This window comes from Podospora anserina, chromosome 7 (assembly GCF_000226545.1).
Source record: "Podospora anserina S mat+ genomic DNA chromosome 7, supercontig 1".
Lineage (NCBI taxonomy): Eukaryota > Fungi > Ascomycota > Sordariomycetes > Sordariales > Podosporaceae > Podospora > Podospora anserina.
The window spans coordinates 1,438,642-1,458,547 of NW_001914854.1; the positions used below are offsets into that span (position 1 = coordinate 1,438,642).

The 19,906-nt window shown below is 51.6% G+C and overlaps 8 protein-coding genes across 8 annotated transcripts; 6 read left to right on the forward strand and 2 right to left on the reverse strand.

Moving 5' to 3' along the window:
- Positions 1–899: 899 nt before the first annotated feature.
- On the forward strand, positions 900–1,276 carry PODANS_7_6010 (uncharacterized protein; the record flags this gene model as incomplete). Its single annotated transcript, XM_001907922.1, has 2 exons — positions 900–1,071; positions 1,131–1,276. 2 exons carry the CDS (start codon positions 900–902, stop codon positions 1,274–1,276), a joined length of 318 nt encoding a protein of 105 aa, XP_001907957.1.
- Positions 1,277–2,976: 1,700 nt separating this feature from the next.
- Positions 2,977–6,352, forward strand: PODANS_7_6020 (uncharacterized protein; the record flags this gene model as incomplete). The annotated part of the gene is made up of 5 exons (XM_001907923.1): positions 2,977–3,004; positions 3,274–4,476; positions 4,532–4,605; positions 4,657–6,231; positions 6,290–6,352. The coding sequence occupies 5 exons, from the start codon at positions 2,977–2,979 to the stop codon at positions 6,350–6,352; spliced, it is 2,943 nt and encodes a 980-aa protein (XP_001907958.1).
- A 1,379-nt stretch (positions 6,353–7,731) lies between these two features.
- PODANS_7_6030 (uncharacterized protein) lies at positions 7,732–8,433 on the forward strand (the record flags this gene model as incomplete). The annotated part of the gene is made up of 3 exons (XM_001907924.1): positions 7,732–7,862; positions 8,006–8,057; positions 8,152–8,433. 3 exons carry the CDS (start codon positions 7,732–7,734, stop codon positions 8,431–8,433), a joined length of 465 nt encoding a protein of 154 aa, XP_001907959.1.
- A 216-nt stretch (positions 8,434–8,649) lies between these two features.
- On the reverse strand, positions 8,650–9,532 carry PODANS_7_6040 (uncharacterized protein; the record flags this gene model as incomplete). Its single annotated transcript, XM_001907925.1, has 2 exons — positions 8,650–9,329; positions 9,388–9,532. The coding sequence occupies 2 exons, from the start codon at positions 9,530–9,532 to the stop codon at positions 8,650–8,652; spliced, it is 825 nt and encodes a 274-aa protein (XP_001907960.1).
- A 3,375-nt stretch (positions 9,533–12,907) lies between these two features.
- PODANS_7_6050 (uncharacterized protein) lies at positions 12,908–13,114 on the forward strand (the record flags this gene model as incomplete). Its single annotated transcript, XM_001907926.1, has 2 exons — positions 12,908–13,007; positions 13,092–13,114. The coding sequence occupies 2 exons, from the start codon at positions 12,908–12,910 to the stop codon at positions 13,112–13,114; spliced, it is 123 nt and encodes a 40-aa protein (XP_001907961.1).
- Positions 13,115–14,267: 1,153 nt separating this feature from the next.
- On the reverse strand, positions 14,268–15,147 carry PODANS_7_6060 (uncharacterized protein; the record flags this gene model as incomplete). Its single annotated transcript, XM_001907927.1, has 4 exons — positions 14,268–14,454; positions 14,516–14,842; positions 14,893–15,072; positions 15,128–15,147. The coding sequence occupies 4 exons, from the start codon at positions 15,145–15,147 to the stop codon at positions 14,268–14,270; spliced, it is 714 nt and encodes a 237-aa protein (XP_001907962.1).
- A 1,532-nt stretch (positions 15,148–16,679) lies between these two features.
- On the forward strand, positions 16,680–17,533 carry PODANS_7_6070 (uncharacterized protein; the record flags this gene model as incomplete). The annotated part of the gene is made up of 4 exons (XM_001907928.1): positions 16,680–16,698; positions 16,768–16,846; positions 16,917–17,209; positions 17,271–17,533. 4 exons carry the CDS (start codon positions 16,680–16,682, stop codon positions 17,531–17,533), a joined length of 654 nt encoding a protein of 217 aa, XP_001907963.1.
- A 446-nt stretch (positions 17,534–17,979) lies between these two features.
- Positions 17,980–19,383, forward strand: PODANS_7_6080 (uncharacterized protein; the record flags this gene model as incomplete). The annotated part of the gene is made up of 1 exon (XM_001907929.1): positions 17,980–19,383. The coding sequence occupies one exon, from the start codon at positions 17,980–17,982 to the stop codon at positions 19,381–19,383; it is 1,404 nt and encodes a 467-aa protein (XP_001907964.1).
- Positions 19,384–19,906: the final 523 nt, after the last annotated feature.

Sequence of the window (19,906 nt, forward strand, 5' to 3'; positions counted from 1 at the left end):
CTTTGTGTTCTCCTCACGATGCTACCATCAACAGCAATACCGGACGTTGTAAAGTGGTCTTGATTACTTCTCGACGCTTCTCCGTCTTCCGTAGACAAAATAGGGGTGCTGTTTAATTAGCGCTTATCACTGGATGGCTATAACCAAGCGGGAAAAAAACAAGCGGCCGGGCAGCACTCGCAGCACAACAACGCTCCTCCAGCGATCTGCCAGCTTTTTTCTGATCCCAGGCTCGCACTGTACGTCTTGGTTGCATCTCAACGCGCAGCGGGGATTGATTGAAAATGTGGTCTGCCCAAGCACACCAAGCACGACAAGATTGGGGCGCAGCGTGATTCTTCGTCACCCCAAATGAGCCATCCTGTTTTCCACCACAGAAATGTTACTTAGGTGGTCTTATTCTGACGACGTGTTCCCTGGAGATACTGGGAGATACTGTGCTGCACAAGTTACACAAGTTGGTGTGGTCGGAAACTGTGGGAGCCCTACACATCGGTTAGCTGGCTAGGACTTGGGACAGTAGTGAGTTTTCCCCGCTTCTCGCTCACGATGGCACCATCTTGAGGTCACCCTTCGCGTTCACACAACCCTTCTATTGCCTTCTTGTCCAGAACCATCTTGTGTGAATGTGAAATGCACGAGAACAGCTGCGGGGAAGCAACCCCTCTTGATTCTATTGATCAATCTGACTGTCCGCCAAGGGTTCCCGTCATTCTTGCCATGCTGTCATTGGTGACCTTGGCGAAGGCTTGTCTGTCGTGGAGAAGAAGCTTGGCGACCCGAAGCCGATGACCCCCAGCTTCGGCATTCTTCGCCCGTCTAGAACTCCTGGGAGGCGTGAACTCAAACCGCAACGCCGGGAATAAGGTCATCATGGTCTTGGACCCTTTCCATCTGATATGGGCATTGCTTTGACCAGTGACACACCACTGTGCGCTTTCACTTCCTTCTTTTCTCCGGACCCCCTCTTCCGGATCGGCATCGTCCCACACCGCCACCAGAATCCAGTCAGAATCCAAAGAGGAATGCCACATGTGAGCATCGGAATGCCAAACCAGGTGTTCCCAAGAAGTTCAGGAATCCTCTTTTGGATACCTTCGGCCGGCTGCTTACAGTCCATCTTCAACCAGCAGAGATCCAGCAGTGGTCACATCGGCTGTGGTCCCGCATGTGCCGAAGCTGCAATGGTCCCATATTCCAAAGCGCTCACTGTGACGGTTCCCTACTAGCTGAGGTGAGATGTCTGATTACACTCATGTGCCACCACCAAATATAGCGCAACTCGTCTTTGTACTGACCAACTGCATACTCTCAAAGCCAATTATCTGCCTTTGAGGCCGGGACGGGGAAACGGACTTTTCAGCCAGAATGTCCCTCACCTCGACGGCGGTCGTCTAGTTCACCAGTTTGTCCGGCTGGTCGTCATCATGCCATCACCGCAGGGCGATTCATTCCACGTGTCTGCCCTTCGGATTGCTGGCGTGCTGGCTTCCGAACATTGTGTCCCAACGTTGACCGAGATCGGGGTCCGTGGCCTTTCTGAGGCCATTGGGATGCCGTGCTGCCCTTCGTGATGGCATTGGTATCGAAGGCTACTGTGACAAGGAAAGCCTTGCCGGACATTAGTCGAAGACATCATCACCTACTTTCTGTTAGCTGGAAGCTCAAGGGGTAGTCCATAGCTCCACCTCGATATTCTTGAAGAAAAGTCCTGTTCCAGACGGATTGTTCGACGGCGGGTAAGGAGTCGCAAAATATGACTGTCAAGTATCGTTAATCTACAAGTCAACGCATTGATATAGGAATTGCTAGGAATTTTAACAGTTCATGGCGGGGCAGTTGAGGTGATGATGAAAGTGGGCATAGTCCACCCCGCAATTTCGCAGTGGGGAAATCACCAGCAGCCGTCAGTGGTTCTGGGAACCAGCTGGCCAGGGGCCTCCCTGCACGCCCAGCGTTTCATGTGCCCCAGGGCCAAAAGACTTCCACTTTTACTTTTACTTACTGCTTTTCTGGAATATCACGACAGAAGAAGGCATTGATATCGACGGTAACCACTAGCTAGTAGCTGCTATATGTGGCAGCAAAAGAGAGTATAGTGCCGAAATAGAAGAATATCACAGGGTATAATTGAACCAACAATCTCTTTATGTGGTATAGAAACACTGTTTCTAAGGCAAGATCCTCGCGTGCCAGCTGGCGGAGCTCACGTCAAGCAATCGAGAATCAATGCCCATCCCCGTTCCTCTCCCATCTTCCCTCACGACATCATATCGTCCACCTCGTCCTGCATTTGTCAATCAATCATCGACTTCTTGACTTTGGACGACACAAACCACCAGACAATTTCACCATCGTCAAAGTTTGGTAGCATCGGGCCTGTCGCGACACGGGCCATGATCGCCGTTTCACCCATGTCATTGCCTCCGTCCAGTGCTACGCAGCAGCTAACAGCCTCGGGCATTTGATCCATCTGATCTCGCGATCAAGCCACAGCCGCAGGTCGAGGGTACTCAGGACACTGGCAGACGTCGGCTGAAGGCGCTCGATATCCCGCCATCCGGATACCATCTGGATACTGATATCCATCTGATAGCGACTGATTAGCCATATCGAGAATTTGAGATTTGGGAATCCCAAACTCCCCATCTTGGCCCAGCGCCAAGCATTAAAATCACCTACACTACCCATAGCCAAGGACAAGGGGGCGCCTCGTCAGCCAGCCTTCCACCTTGGGGGGCCAGCCGCAGCCTGGGATTCTTCAGGGGTTTTCCGCCATCTCTTGAACTTGATCGGCCGACGGAAGGGGAGCCTGCGACGGACGGCTGCATTTTTGCGGTTCTGCGATTTTGTCACTTTTCGCGGCTACACTTTGCGATCTTCCTGTATTCTCCAGGCGCCATCCCTGCTCTCCCGACAGGCTCAGGAACAGCAAAAGTTGGCATCGTCGCGCGGGCCACGGGCCAATTCGCCAACATGACAAGGCCAGAGATTATTCGCGCTGGTATGTGCTGAGAGTTCCCTCATTTCGTCTGCCCCCATGATGCGCGCCGCTGTGGCCCGGTTCCCTGTGGCGCCCTGTCCAGGAGGCTAGGTAGGGGACCGGCTTGCTTTCTGCGCTGCCCTTCGTGCTCCCCCTCGTGCCTGTCTGTGCCTGTGCTTGTGCAGAGCAGGAGTGGCAGCAACAGCAGCAGCAACAGCAGCAGCAGTAGTCGCACAGGAACAACTGTACGTCTAGGACCGTTTCTCTGACACACCTTGTCAACTTTCTAGACACCATCGACCTCCAAGCGCACGACAACCCTTCCGCTCCGCGACACGCCAGGCCGACCCCTGACGGCTCCCTCGCACCACACCAGGCCGAGACCTTGAGAGAAGTTGCGGCAGAAGCAGCAGAGGAGAACCACCGTAGCCCGCCCGGTCTGTGGAACAACGACGCCGACACCGACACCCTCTATTCCGTCTCCGACTCCCAGCAGAGCGGCGGTTACGGCACGAGGCACGACGACGCAGGCAGCATGCAGACGGGCACCCGGCAGGATGCGCTGGCGATTGCCCAGAACGGAGGCCATTCTGGCCACGAGGTCGATGAGGCGGTCATGGACGGCGAAACCGAGGTGGACGTGGACGACGACATGATGGACAGGATCTCGAGCTCCCCTTCAATTGAAGATGGTGGGTTGCCCTCTACCCTTCCAGCTTTTCCTTCTTCTTCTTGTTCGAGTGGTTCTGGACGTTTCTTGGTGCGCTGCTCATCGGATTTGTCTGTAATTGGTGATGCGAGGTCTTCTTCTCCGTACCTCGAAAGTCCTAATTACCTACCTCCGATGAGCACGGATGGGGAAACGGAACGCCACCAGGCGGTTCAACGCTCTTATTTTCTTTCGCCTGCACGTCGCCATCATCATCTGGACGGTGAGTTTGAACTACACGGCAGACCGGACACGCCGCAGCCAGCCACAACCTTTAGCCCCACAAATCCCCTCAACTTTGATCCCCCCGAACATGAACTCCAGTCCGGTGCCGAAGAGGAAGTAGAATTACCGCAAGATATGAGGAGGTACAGGGCAACCCTCACCAGCGGGGAAAGCACCTGGCCGCCCACTCGCCATATCTCACACCGTTATGATGCCACTCCCGGATATCTTCCCTCTAGGGAGCCCGCCGACCAGGACGCCTCTGACGACAGCTACTCGGATTTTCCTAACCTGACAGTTCCCTACCACAGCTCGGACGAAGATGATGATGATGGCGACTTTTCTGACTCGGAAGATCCTAGATTTGTCGACTCTGGTTGGGGCGGAGAGTGCTTACAAGAAGCAGAGGACATCGATTTCGAATTCGTATACGCCCTCCACACCTTTGTTGCCACGGTCGAAGGGCAAGCGAACGCAACCAAGGGTGATACCATGGTTCTTCTCGACGACAGCAACAGCTACTGGTGGCTGGTGCGTGTCGTGAAAGACAGCAGCATCGGTAAGTTGTCAGCGCTCGGCTTTCTGGTTGGCGAAGTGCTCATGGGAAATCACAGGCTATCTCCCCGCCGAACATATCGAAACTCCCACCGAACGGTTGGCTCGTTTGAACAAGCACCGGAACATAGATGTAAGTTGGAGAGGGAGCCGGTGGAAGGAGAGGGGTACTGACAAGAATTAGCTCTCCGCCACAATGCTTGGTGATCAAACCGATAAAGTCCGGAATCCCATTAGATCTGCCATCAAGAGAAAGAAAGCCAAGACCGTCCAATTCGCACCGCCTACATTTGTGGACTATTCTGATATCGACTACTCGAGCGAGGAAGAGGATGTGGCGGCCGAATACTTTGCCCAGGCCGCTCAACAAGGTCAAAAAAACCAGCAGGCTTCCGCTGCCGCGGACACGGAGGACGATTCGGCCAAGGTTGAACCATTGAAGCCCAGGACAACACAGAAGGATTCGAAGCCAGACGAGACCGACAACTCGGCGAAACCACGGAGCTCTGAAGAAGGAGGAGAACTCAAGGTCGACGGGCCCAAGAAGACGAGCGACGGGACTGTCCGAGACTCGTTTTTCAAAGATGACACAGTCGAGACGAAGAAGATTACGCTTACGCCTAACCTGTTGCGGGATGATGATGGAACAAGGCTGTCGAGCGAATCCAAGGAGATGAGACAACGACCAAGCTTGGATAGGTTGCTGGATAAGGACGGCTTGCTCGGCAAAGACGGCAAGAAAGGAAAGGATAAGAAGGAGAAGGATAAGAAGCCCAGTGCCATTCGAAGCTTTTTCTCTAGAAAGGACAAGGATAAGAAAGCCTCCCATGAGGACGAGGATCTGAGCAGAGACAGTCACGAAAGAGAGCCGGAGGAGGAGGAGGTATCGCAAGGGTCGCCAGAGAAAACAGGCCCCCAGAGGCAGCCGAGCAAGTTGCAAAAGCAGCAACCCCGGACGGAGCCATCGCCAACTAGGAAGCCTGGCTCTACTAGAGAAACGGGCAATGGTGTTGACATCAAGGCCTTCTTGTCGGAAAGCAAGGTCAACAATGTCGCCAACGTACCACCCGCCACGATGCGTTTGGTAGAAGCCAGCCCGAAGGGTTCTCCACAAGGCAGCCCGCAGACGAGTGGGAGACCTCAGAAGGCGACCAAGGCCAGGACTCGCATGGGACTTGACGACTTTGACTCTGATGATGATGATCTGGATCCTGAGCCTGTCCAATCTCCACCTTCCCAAGACCCACGACGTCAACAAGCACAACAGCAGAAACGTGCTGCTCCAAACAATACCAATCCCTTCATCACTCAGCAACAAGCACAGCCAGCGTCGCTGGGCGGGCAGGTAGTTAGAGGTGCTCCCACACTTAATTCGCCACCTCAACAGCACGAGGAGAGGCTATCCGAGTCGCCTGTCCAGGTCTCGCCAGTCACGTCTAGCAACCCGCCGCCGTTGATGGTCGATACATCGAGCCAAGAGGAAGACCGGTCATCGCCAAGATCGACACCCTCACCAGAACTGATTGAGCACGAAGATGCGGATACGTCGGTCAACAAGGAGACCATCACGCCGTCCACTTCTTCGAGGTCATCGTGGAATGATACCAACCTCAGGGCCTTTTTCGATTCCGGTTCAGATATTCGGGACTTGCTGGTGGTGGTATATGACAAGTCGAATGTCGATCCGGTATCTTCGGACCACCCGGTGGCAAACGGTTTGTTCAGAGAACAGAATGCTAAGCTTGCTGAGATAACAACTGTAAGTATCTTCATCATTACTGAACTTTTGCAGGAACATTGTATTAATCGTGACACAGCAACTCGACAATATGCTCGGTGACTGGCTAGCCCGTAAGCAAAGGCTACGGGGAACAGTCTAATTATACCCACGATTCCTTTATTTTTCGATTAATTCCCCCTGTACGGCCCGACTACCTATTTTCTCCCTTTGGCTAGTTTGTTTGTCCTTCTTTTTTTCTTCTTGTCGAATTCCCCCTTAGGTACTACACCAACTTGACTTGGTTTTTCTTGGTTTGGTTTTTCTCTTCTTTATCATCAGTATTATTATCAATTGTTTTTCTTTTTATCCTTCGTGATGCATTTACGATACGACACACGCGGCACAACTGTTGTACCTGCTGCCCAACCTATGTTCAAATTTTCCTGTTTTGTGTCTGTTTCTACCACTGTTGTTGAAAGCACGGCTATGCGCAAATGTTTTTTTCTGGATTCTGCTGAATGGAAAGTGACGAGTCTTGGTTTAGCTTTGTTGGGTTTGTGTTGTTGTGGAAGTGTTTTATTTTGTTTTACTTTGAGGGGGGTTGGAAAGGAGGGGGAAGAGCATTGGCAAATAATTATTGTTTTGTAAGGGAGTGTTGTAGAATGAGGAGGAAAGCATCGGGTGATATTGGGGTAGCGGTGGGGATAAGAGCATGTATAGAGATTGAGAGGAACGAGTGAGGAATAGAAGTTGAGGTTTTGAAAGAGACTGTCACAATGATACCCAACGTCAACGTTGAGCCTTGCCGTGTGTGCAGGTTGTCATCTGATGACGACTAACAAGGCTGGCTGAGTCGGGAGTTCCCGCCTTGGTGCATTGCATGGTGCATAAAGGCACTACAACTTGGTTGAACACGGACAGGGCGGATGTTGACACACACACACATGGCAGATGGACCTATCATTCCTTCTCCACTTGGCACAGACTACTTATCCCATCCTAAAATGTGATTCATATACGGGCTTGACCTGCGGAATAGAATACAATTCGTAGATAGACAAGTAGACACGGCAGAGGGAGTGTCACTTGGACAGGGACCAAGGGCTTGGCGATTCTGGATAGACATCTTCCGCGCAATGAGAGCTGAGAAGAAACAATGTGATTCACAGTCGTAGGTGGGGAAAAAAAGAAGCTAAACAAATTCCTCCGCTGCCCGACTCTAACCAATCGACACCGAACTCAAACAACAGCCCAAACGGGGTAGCGAAACATCGCGCTTGGGTGGGGGGTGGAGTCGATCCGACCTCCGGCTTGGTAAACACTCGGACATGTGTGATGTAGTGGAACCGAGGCCGTATCCGACGTACTACGGGGACATCGACGTTCTCTGTTCTGTTTAACTACAACTGTTTACCCCTCCCTTCCCTTCATTTTCGTTCTCATTATCAGTTCTTCTCATACTCACCCTCATGCAAACTCGACTTTCATAACTCAAAACCAACACACTTAGCAAACAAAGTAAACAAAACAGCCGCCAAAATGTCCTTCCTCGGCCTCGACCTCGCCTCAACAAACTACTCTTACTACTCCATCCCCGCCGCCTTTCTCATTACCATGGCTCCCAATGTGTACGCAATGGTGTTGGCGGGGAAGAATTATGATTTGAACCAGTATGTCACACACACACACACCACCATCTCACCCTTCATAACCCTCGCACTTCAGCACCGGATTCCTCGGCTTCTTTCTCGCCCCCATCTCAACAAATATCTTCAATCAAGACATGAAGGAAAAAAGCTAACAGAAATTGTAGACCCCGCCGCACAGAAGAGATTTGTGCCAAAGATACCTCCATGCCCAAGCCCGTATGCACCCTACTACCCTCACATATCTCCCCCCTCTCTCACTCAACAAGAAAACCCCAGTGTAAAAAAAGCACAACACTAACAAACCCCCCAGACCCTTCAAAAAATCTCCCGCGCCAAAGCCGCAACAGCAAACGGCTTCGAAACCCTCTCTCTCTACGCCGCCTCCGTCGTGGCAGCCAACGCCTCGGGCGTCGTCCCCGTCTCCAAGCTCAACACCCTCACCCTCGGCTATGTCGTCTCCCGCGCCGCCTACAACTTTGTCTACGTCGTTGCCCAGGACAACAAGAAGCTAGCCAGCATCCGGCCCCTTGTCTGGGCTGCTGGCGTGATCATCATTATGAATCTGTTTGTGAGTGCTGGTGGAAAGGTCTAAGTATTTTCACTCTGTAAAAGTGAGAGAGTCATTCCGAAGGGAGAAAATGCAAAGGGGGGATTTGATAAGGCGAAAGGGGGTTTGTGAATATGTATTTCTTTGTGCGGCACACCTTGTATATATACAAGCTCATCTCATTTTCCCCCAACCATCCCCATCTCCTCCTTCGAAATTCGTTTAAGCTATATATCATTGTCAGCAATCACTTCTCAACATCTACACCCAGAAAAACTCACCCGGCCCCCCAATCTTGGTCGTAATCGCCCCATCCTCAATAAACACCCCCGAAAAGTAATAATCCTCATTAGTATTCGGATACCCACTCCTTGGCAGCTCCAACACCCCCAAATGCCAATCCTGCCCATTACTACTCGTCGACACACCCCCCACCGGCGCAACCACCTGCTTCAGATCCGCACCCCCCTCACTATACCACAACCCAACCCTGTTCCCGGAGAAATCAATCTCGTACGCAAAATTATGCCACACATTCGCCTTCCACTCGCTCAACTTCCACTGCGTCCTCTGGTTCGTCATCCACTGCAACGCTGGGTTCGCCGCCCCCTGCTCTCCCGAAATCCACCCATACTTTAATTCTGTAAAGTGCGACTCAAAAAAGCAAATCTGATGCTCCTTGTTCACCGACGGCGCGTTGGTGTCCCGCCGCGAAATCGAAAAGTGGTAAAACACCTTCCCGCGGTTGATCGCCGCTTTCGTCTGGGGTATCAGCTCGATCCGGCGCATCGTCTGGCCGTTCCAGTAGGCTGTGCTGTCGAGCGTGAACCGGGCGCCTTGTTTGGAGACGGTGTCGTTGGGGTTCTTGTAGTCAGGCGAGAGGTTGATGTAGCGGTTTACCGTCCCGGAACCGTGGATGTAGTATTCTTTGTTTGTAAAAGCTCATATCAGCCACCATGTGGTTGGTAAGAAGGGGAAGGGGGGGGGGGGGGAACATACGATAAGGACCAACTTGATTAGCCCAAGACCACTTGTTCAGATCCGCCGAGGAAGTAAAGTCGTTGAACCTTCCATCCCAGAGAACAGCACCCTCAACGGCAGCAACACCACAAAGGGCGGCGGCCAACAATGTCGACGTCTTCATTTTGTCGTTGAAAAACAAACACAAACAGCCAAGGGGCTTGGGAAAAAACAAATCGATCGACAACTCGGCATTCACTCGAAGCTTATATATACCCCCAACCCTTTCTCCCCCGCATATTCGCAATCCATTTTCATATGTGTATGCGGGTATGTATGTATTCACGGCACCATAAAACTCCGGCTGGTACCTATATAAAAAGGCACGACGGTCCGCGTCCGACGAGGAATATACAACCTAGTCGCTATATTCCCGAGCCTGCGGATGTCAGCCTCCGGAAACTTTCCAGGGTCAGAACAAAAGTGGGCGGTTGGGTGATCTGTTGATCGATAACTAAGTGAGGAGAGAGAGCGGAGTGGTGGTGAAAGAGGCGGGTGTTAGAGTACAAATAAAAAGGGACAGGCTCAGGCTAAAGTCGGATAGGCCGCGTTTGTGATGTACTTCGGCATCTCTGCAATCAATGAGATCTGCCCCGTGTAGTGATGTGGGGAGAAGCTTTTATGGGATAATAGATAAATGTGTTAAAGGGCGGGAATGAGTTATTGGTTGTATTGTCTGGGGATGACTGGCTGCCCCATAGGGGTATAGATGAGGTAGACATTGCACACTTGTTGCGGTAATAAATGAGATGGGTAGTTTGCGATGGATTACATAGGTGTTTGGCTCATGTTTGGGGATAACTGTCAGCGGCGATGGTGTAATCTCTCAGGGTAAGTGCTGCTCATGTTTGCTTATCAGCAGGAGGTTTAAATATTATGGAAAATCAAGATATCAGTTGGAACAAGGGTCAATGAAAGAGTGATAGCGTTAGGCAATGCTGAACGGGAAATCTATGGAGAGATGATGGATGTGGAAGCAAAGGTCTGTCATTACCTTGCTCTTGCCTTACTTCCATGGCAACGTAACAGCAATATGTGCCAGACAGGAGCGACTTGGGAGGAGATTGACGACCACTCATCAGCAACCCTAACCCTACCCACCTTGTTGGGCAGGTTGAGAGCAAACTTGAGTGAGTCAACAAGATTGGTGTTATGAGGTGAACTACCAGTGTTTGGGAACCTGAAAAACTAATTGTCTGATGCTCATCAGTGAGACAGAGCATGGTGGTTGTGTCTGTAATCAACGACTTGACATCAAATTCAAACCGATTCAGTTCGATTGACGCAGTTGACAGCATCAGAAACATTGCAAACTCGCAACAAAATAGGTCAATCGCAGAAATGCTATGCCATATTCCAAACTCGGAGCAACACAATAGGCCACAACGGTAGCTTCAGACGTAGAATTTTTACAAGCTTGTCAAACAGCAGCAAACAACTCTTGACTTGTTTTGACAGCAGGGACAGGCAAATCATTCGCAAACACAAAAATACACATGTTGTGGGTGATGAAATGTCGAGACCACCCCACAGCTCGGACCTAGAATGGTCGTAGTCCAAAGCCATAATGAAAGGGATAAGGTGATCACTTCGATTTAGGAGGCCGGGAACGGAGGAAGATCCATAGAGAATAAGAATAACCCTCAGCAAGCCACATTGTGGAGCCGCCATTCGCACCAATACAACCCGTCGTCAATTCCACTTGGCGGTGTAATATTGGACAGACTGCATTGATGTGTAGATAAAGAAGAAAAAAAGAAGAGGAGGAAGTTGGCCAGCCTGACCAAGAATATATACTCAAATTTTTGGCTGCGCAGAAAGTGGGGCTGCTGAATTAGGGCTAGTGCGGGTCTGTGGGTGGGCGACGATACGAGATAAGGATAAGGATAAGGATAAGCTTTTTTGGTGAGGTGGAGGGGCATCATCCGCCTCAAGCTTCCTTCAACACCACAACTCAACAGTTCTTATCATGCCCCATCTACGAGAGATTCATGGTTCACTCGATTTGGAAGCCGCCGCCCGGCATCTGCTCGGCCTTTCTTGACTCGATACGGACAGCCACGACAGCATCTGGCGGCGGGGGGCTGCTGCAGACGGAACACATGCTGTGGATGCTTCTCAGATGGGCAATTCTCCCCCAAGTCAAACGTTGAGCAAGATCCGCGATCTGGTCTGTTTCTTTGCCTGGACACTGACATGAACATGCGACGAGACATCTACTGCCGGTGCCACAACATCCCAGCCCGCTTGTTCGGAAGGGAAGCCGATGGGAAGCACAGAACAAAAACCCGATTGTCCGCTGTCGGAGCAAGGCCCGACATGATCCGCTTGATCTGCTCGGTCCGCTGGGACATGAAAGCGCTCGCCGGCCGGCTTCTCGGGTGGACACATGAATTGTCCGTTGCCGTTTCATGTCTTCCGAATTGCATGTGATGAAGCCATATGGAGCGAGCTACATTACAGCACCTGTCACCCCTTTCCCAGAGTCATCGACTTGCTGCGGTCGATCATCACGGCCTTCCCGCCACGAGCGCTTTCGTACTCCCCCAGAAGTTGAGCTATCACCGGGTGACTGCTGCTGCCTTCCATGGACTGCCGGTGGTGTCGACGGAATATTCCGGTGTCGTATGAATGGGGATCACAAACTCCATCACCAACTCCCAAAACGAACCAGCTTTCTGCGTCTCCTGCTTCTTTGGGAATGTGTGTCATGGAAGCCAGCCGCAGAGCACTGCCTAACGATGAAAACTGGCGTCGTCCAACCATTTTCGTGGCAGAGATGCTGATCCCAGCAGCCGTGGTTCCTAGCTTCAGGAGAGCCCAAGGTTGATCACCTCTCACGCTTCACATAGCTCGGACTCTTGGAGGGTTTTATAAATCGCTTTTCTTGGCCAACTCGTAGCTGCTTAAAAGTTCCCAGTTCTCCTTTCCATCAACCAGGCGCAGCGGTTACGTGGCAAACCTCCGGCTTGGAATTGCTGGTGATACAAGCACAAACGTTGCCCGCACACACCGGATACGATACTCCTTTCGGCGGGTAGTAGCACAGAAGAAACGAGCCTGCCCGTGGCCGTTGATCCGCTCAGTTGACGGAAGCGGTGTGTTCTGCTCTTGTGATGAATGATTAGCATGGTCCTGTCTGTGACAGTTCTTGTACCATCCTCCGCTCCCACATGCGCGCGAGACGGCGACTGCACGGGATGGGTTTCTGGCAAAGGGGTAATATATATATAGGGGGATTGCTTCCTGAAGGGATGCTCGAGTGTCTGATAGCCATCTTATCATATTCTGTGCGCGGTTGACATTCATTCCATTCTTCCGAAGCTTGGACAAATTCTCTCGACCGGGCTCAAATCCATTAGAGAGCCAGACTTTTCAACCACGTCCTCAGTAATAGCAACATTATCAACATATACTCTCATCCACCGCAGCAGAATTGGAACCTCTCTCTCTCTTTTACAAATTCTGCTCTCCAAGCTCCAGACGGTCAATAAACACAATGTCTTCGTACGCATCCCACCAACCACAAGCTCTCACTCCTCAAGGAGGCGAGGACTCGTCGACCAGCTCGGGGGGAGGGGTCGCTCCTATTGATCCCCGTATGTTACCTATCTCAAGCAACCATCGTGGGGGGGAAGGGCGGGCCGGGGGGTAAATGGTGACTAATCCGTTTTTGATGCCAGAGTTTGGGAAGAAGAAGCCCTAAAAACCATCGTGCTCAACCTGTTAACATGGCAACCTATACCTTTTTCTTTTTTTCTTTCATTATGGGACCACACTGGGGGGCAGAAGGGGGGATTTGGGAAACAGAGAGATACCCCTATACACTATCCTACACTCGCTTTGTTTTGTTTGTTTGTTCTTTAATCTCTAATTATTAATGCACTCGCTCTCTCTCAAGGGTTGTTGTTGGAGTTGGGGGATGAGGGAAGTTGATGGTGGGCGTTTCATGGCCAAATGCTTGGTTAGATTTAATTCGAGTAGTGTTGGAGGGAGAGAGGTTGGAGATGATACAAAAAAAGTTGCAGGGTGCAAGGAATGCTGATGATAGGAATAATTGCAGAGCAGGCGCGTTCGAGGGTTTAGGAATAAGAGATACTACCTACCTAACTCAAGATTCTCATGCCAAAAACGGTTTCTTGACAGTTCGTATGCCAAAAGAATGGCGATGACGCTATTTTGTGATGTTTCTCACAGTAATGTTGGTGATGATTTCTTGGTGTTTTTCACCTGCAACGACCCGGTGGCTGAGCCAAAATCCCAACAATCCGGACATGTAAACAAATGTACTGCCTATTCCCCAAGTCCTACAGCAACGCAACGCAACACGCACCGTGTTCCTGGGATGGTGCATAACATGACATGACAGCAAGCCACACCGACCGAAAAGAAAACCACAGTCCACAGAACCAAAACCCGCCCCCCCCACGCATGCAGAGTTCCCCCCCCTGTTGTGTCATCACACAATACAGAAATATGTGGATTCTTTAATAACTACAAGGCTTCGTCGGGACCAAGTTACACCCAACCCAAGACAATATCCATACCCGCCCGGCGAAAAATCTCGTTAAGACGGGGGAGATGAGGACAAAGAGATGGGAAATTTCCTCCCGTGCTCCAAAATAAGCAAAAGTCGTCAGATTGAGTAGAAAAGATGGACCACTGGTTAGACTTTGGGCGCGGGTGTCGTATTCATATACCGCCAGGATGGATTGGTTGAACGTCGTGTCTTGTAACGCCCTGAACCAAATCAGCTTCCGCCGTAGGAATAAGCGCCCCAACTCGCCACCATGCGTTGTGAGATAACTGGCGGATGTTCAAGCGTACCGCATTCGTAGGTGGGCTCGGTAATGGTTTGTTTAGGTTAGGGAGAAATTGGTTCTTGTCATTGGTAGGTAAGTACCCCGACTGCTGGCTCTTGTTCGCTTGATGAGAAGGTCGATTAGGTTTGCTGTCAGAATCAACAGCAGGCGGTTTCTCCAATATCCGGAGTCGTGGAAAGTAGCGTGCGAAGAATGGTTTGGTGGCTGCGGCCGAGGCGCAAATCTATCAACAAAGGATTAGATATTGGCTCACATGAGGGAAAAAGTTTTTTCGTATCACCTACGATACCAAGAAAAAGCTCGACTGCGCCTGGAAACCTGGTGTCGTACAGACGCCAAGTAATATCCCCATCCGGACTGGTGACCATAACCCAGGTGAGATAGGTCCTGACTGAGCCAGCGATGCAGACGAGCAATCCACCTGCAAAGAGTAAAAGAATCGTGAGACGTTGGGGGAGAGGCAACTGAATACCCAACACCATCTTGACGGGGACGAAGACGATGAGGAAGTCCAGGATGGTGTTGATAATACTGGCAACAATAACGTGAAGCCCTTGGTTGATGCAGCGATGTGGCCCAAGAGCGACTGTCCAGATGTCGGATATGGGTCTCTGCTGGTCAGTATTCATTGCCAGACCACCATCCGGGAGCAGAAACTTACGAGCATTGGAATATCGTCACGAGCACAAACACAATTGTATCGAGTGTTACCACCCCGGATAGGACAAACACAACGTGCTTGGTCCGGCCCCTCGAGCAAGCAGCTACTCTGTAGAGGAGAGCGAGAATGGAAAGCTTGGTGAACCCTGTTGCCAGGGCAAAGAGAATCTGCTCTGCAAGGCTGCGGCCGAGTCAGAAAGTTGGTACCATGGAAGACGGCAATGGGCGTAACCTACCCAACCTGCAAACTCAGCATCACCAGTTCAGGGCGTACATCCCACGTGTGACGATCTGTGTCGAGTCTGAAGTGACCTATGGCCTGGAGCACCACAAAGGCCACCGCGGGTACCTGGTAAAGCGTTAGTGTTGAGTGCTAATGCATCCAGACATGGTTTGAATAACGTATGCAAGGCAGATCAGCACGTCGTCGTGACCGAAGCCGTTGGATATCCTCACGCGTGTATAGATTCGTATGGCGAGAACAACCCCTGCTAAACTCAACAGAAGTAACCCGACAATGATGTTGTTTGGCCCGCGAGTTTCTGGATCAACGTGATTCGATGGAGGCCAGGAAGCAGTTATCTCTGCTGTGATCCGCATGCTGTGTCTGAAGGTGTAGCAGGAAGGGCCAGAGTGCAGGTTCCACGCAAGCCGAGATGCTGGTCGGCCTAGGCCAGGGCTTCGACGAGGACGTCTAATGGGCAGCGGTACAAATATACCATGTTTCTTGACCAAGACCTCGAAGAGCTAGTTTACTTCGTTAGGCAGTGTCAAGAGACCTCTTGATAATACCACGAATTCAGTTGAAACAAGACCTCCATGCACTAAAATTGATACAGCGAACTTCACGTGCAGTACTGGAGCTCTTGTAAACATGCATGATGCTCGGCGTGATCCTCGAGTCCATCGGCAAATGGTGCCAGTAGATGGTGTATGAAAATGTTTACAGGAACTGAACTAGAGAGGTGAGCCAAGAGGTCGGAGACGCCGGTGACTGCGATACATGGCCATCACTGTGACCAACCCGAGCACTGACAGCTCAACCCTTGTGCGGATCAAGTTTCAAACATGTGCTTCCTGCCAAAGAAGAATAGGAATGTACGATGCTAGCCTTGGGAGATCTCGACCCGTCACTTGAAGGCGCATGGAGATGTGGGGTGGTAGGGTCGTGGGGGTACAGCCACTTGCTTGACAACCCATGACTTGTGCTTGAAAGCACAGCAGCTCTCAGACGGGATGTGAGTAGCGAGGAGGAGCTCTGGGGAAACGCTGGTCACCAACACCAACCAACCGGCAGTCTTCCTGTTGACTCTCGAGAACATGCAAGTCTGATCGGGTTCACTTGACCCGGACAGGTGATGTTTCAGGGTGGCTGAGGCGCACCGAGCACCGGTGGTATTTTTTTCAGAATGCGACTGTGATGAGCTCTCGAAGAAGAAACAACATATGCTTGCAAGTGTTGGATATATCTTGTGATCCAATACTGAAAGACGTGAGTCGATAGGTAGCCGAAGGTAACGGTGAAGTAACAAGTGAATGGATGATGCAAGTGCAACAGCGGACTCCCAGGACTTGTCGTTGAATCCAGCTGGTGACCAGGTGCCAGCCGAGATCCGGTCCGCCACTACGCCTTACCTAATGGGAGCTAGTGCCACCCCGCCAAATCCACCCACAAAAATTCCTGGGATTCGCAAAATCACTTTTGATCTTGAATTCTCGGCTTTCTCCTCGTAAACGACCGACGCAAAACCACACCTATAGAAGAAATATCTACAGGAAGACGGCAAAATGTCCAAGATCTCCGTCGGTACGCACCATCAACGCCCACCCAGTCGACATCTACGATGAAATGGCAATTGAACTGACTCTGTCGCAGCCGGTGTGCGTCAGCACGTCGCTGAACTCCTCGAGTACAGCAATGAGACCAAGAAGCGTAACTTCTTGGAGACTGTCGAGTAAGCCAGCAACCTCCTCCTCGAAGTGAGGCCGCCATCATCGAAAACATGTTGCTAACAGCCACCAAAGGCTCCAGATCGGTCTCAAGAACTACGACCCCCAGCGTGACAAGCGTTTCTCCGGCACTGTCAAGCTCCCCACCGTCCCCCGCCCCAACATGAGCATCTGCATCTTGGGTGACCAGTACGATATCGATCGTGCGAAGCACGGCGGTGTTGACGCCATGAGCGCCGACGATCTCAAGAAGCTCAACAAGAACAAGAAGCTCATTAAGAAGCTTGCCCGCAAGTACGATGCCTTCGTTGCTTCCGACACCCTCATCAAGCAGATTCCCCGTCTGTTGGGTCCCGGTCTCTCCAAGGGTATGTTGTGCTGTCTTCCCAGTCGAGGTAACTTGCGAATACTAACTTTTTTCGTGTGTAGCTGGCAAGTTCCCTACCCCCGTCTCCCACAGCGATGATCTCTCCGCCAGAATCACCGAGGTCAAGTCCACCGTCAAGTTCCAGCTCAAGAAGGTTCTTTGCATGGGTGTTGCCGTTGGCAACGTTGGCATGACCCAGGAGCAGCTGATTGCCAACATCATGTTGGCCATCAACTACCTCGTCTCCCTCCTCAAGAAGGGCTGGCAGAACGTTGGTAGCCTTACCATCAAGGCTACCATGTCTCCTCCCCGCCGCCTCTACTAAACTGGGAGGTCAAGTGGTGTTGACCGGGTCTGGAGGGTTACGCTGTTCAGGTCCTTTTTTTGATTCGGGCGTAGATATGATGGCATGAAGTCACAGTAATGAAATCAGATTTAGCCTGCCTTTTTCTCACTGCCATTGTGATTGTGAAGTTCAGCTGTGTTTGGTGATTTGTAGGTACTGGCTTACTCCGCGTGGGGCGAATGATCTTCGGCCGACTGCAGTTTTGATGCCGAGACTCCATTGTAAATCCGGGACTAACCTGTTTCCCCAAGCGGTGATGTATTGATAAGCAAGATGGACCGCTCCGGCTCCGGCCGGCTCTACCAACGGGATTGGGAGAAAGCTCAGCCAAAGAGCCCCGCCCCGCCCCCGCGCAACCTCATAGAGTCTGGTTGGAATTCCGTGATTGAGCTTCGATATCATATCTCTTTTTTTTTCTAATCTTCATGCTCTTGTTTCTTTCGCCAAGAACCAGGACGAGATTTCTCAGGCTCACACAATCTACCACTACCACGCTCACATTTCGCTACGCACACACAGCACGACGCTCCCCATCACCAGCATCACTATTAGCATCATCGATCAGCAAATACAAACCCGCCAAAATGGCCGCCACCACCGCCACGCCCGACCTGCCCATCCTGCCTCCCGAGGACAGCCACCTCACGGCCAAGTTTGGCAGGGAGACGGCCAACTACTTTTCCGGGTCACCGCTCAACAGGCTTTCCTTTCTTCGGACCGACCACGCCTTTCTCGCGCCGGCGTTCAAGCACCCGTCTGCTAGCTTTTTGCTGCTGGACAGTCTGGCTCCGCTGGTGAAGAAGGATGACACCACTCAGCTGGCGTTTGTTTCGCTGGGGGAGATTAGGGACGGGTTAAGGGGGGAGGATATTTTTGAGAAGACGGAGGAGGAGCTGGTGAGGGAGTTCAACAGTGAGGATGAAGAGCGGATTGTTGTTTTTCTTGGGATGGATGAGAGGGGTGTTTTGGGTGGTCATGGGGGACACCAGGGTGGAAAGAGGTTTAGGTATAAGGATTTTGAGGGGGTGCCGTATTTTGCGGTTGATGTATCCAGGTGGGAGGGGAAGGAGGGATTGAGTGAGAAACTGGAAAAGGAGAGGGGGGCGATGTTTTACGGGGGAGGGCCGAGGCATATGGGGCTTGTGGCTGGTCAGGCGGCTATGTATGGGTATGCGAGGGCGTTGGTTGATTGGAATGCGAGGACGCCGTTTTGTGCGCAGTGTGGGCAGAGGACGTTGAGTGTGAATGCGGGGACGAAGAGGGTTTGTCCGCCTACTGATAGGGGGGTGGAGAGGAAGGCTTGTGCGACGAGGGGGACGGTGAGTAATCACTCTTTTCCCAGGACGGATCCGACGGTTATTATGGCGATTGTTAGTGCGGATGGGTCGAAGGTGCTTTTGGGGAGGCAGAGGAGGTGGCCGAAGTATTGGTATTCTACACTGGCGGGGTTTCAGGAGCCGGGGGAGAGTATCGAGGAGGCGGTTAGGAGGGAGGTTTGGGAGGAGAGTGGGGTCCAGGTTGGGAGGGTGGTGCTGCATAGTAGTCAGCCGTGGCCTTTTCCGGCGAGTTTGATGATTGGGGCTGTTGGGCAGGCACTTCCTGGGGAGGGGGAGAAGATTTATCTGGGACATGATGCTGAGTTGGAGAGCGCGAAGTGGTTTCCTATGGATGAGGTTAAGGAGGCATTGGCGAAGGGGACGCATAATATGGGGGATGAGGTGCCGAAGGAGTATGTTGAGGGGGCGTTGAGGTTGCCGCCGCAGACGGCGATTGCGAATAGGTTGATTAATTCGGTGGTGGAGGGGTGGTGGGTTGCGTCGAAGATGTAGATAGAGGTGGTGTTTGGTCATGTTTTGGCATAGCGAGCACTGAATAGAGATCATTTTTGCTTGACTACGTGTATGGCCATCAAGGGTGATGTTCAGCAGTAGGACGTAGAGCCCACCTAAGACACCGGTAAAGTTGGCGCGTGGGCGCTTAGAATTCTCTCTATCGAGTCTCCCTATCCTCTCTTGAGCTTTCAAGCTTGATGGCCCGGAGATCTTGCACAAGCTGTCAGTAACCACAATGGCTTTGCAAAGAAATGTTGGAAGCCTCCATCACCAGTCAACGAAAACCATGCGAACGCGGTCTGGCTCCAAAAGGAAACAATGACAGAGGTAAATCCATTCTCCTCTAGCACTCAATATGACCAACATGGCGTAGAAAAGCCATCCATATCGGTTGATTTTATGGTGCGATTTTAAGTGTAAGGAGAAAAAAGAAAATCTCAAAAGTGAGCCGTCACATTCTGACCCAAGTACATAATTGAGGTGAGCGGTGAGCGGTGGCAGAATTGAGGGCAGTGGGGTT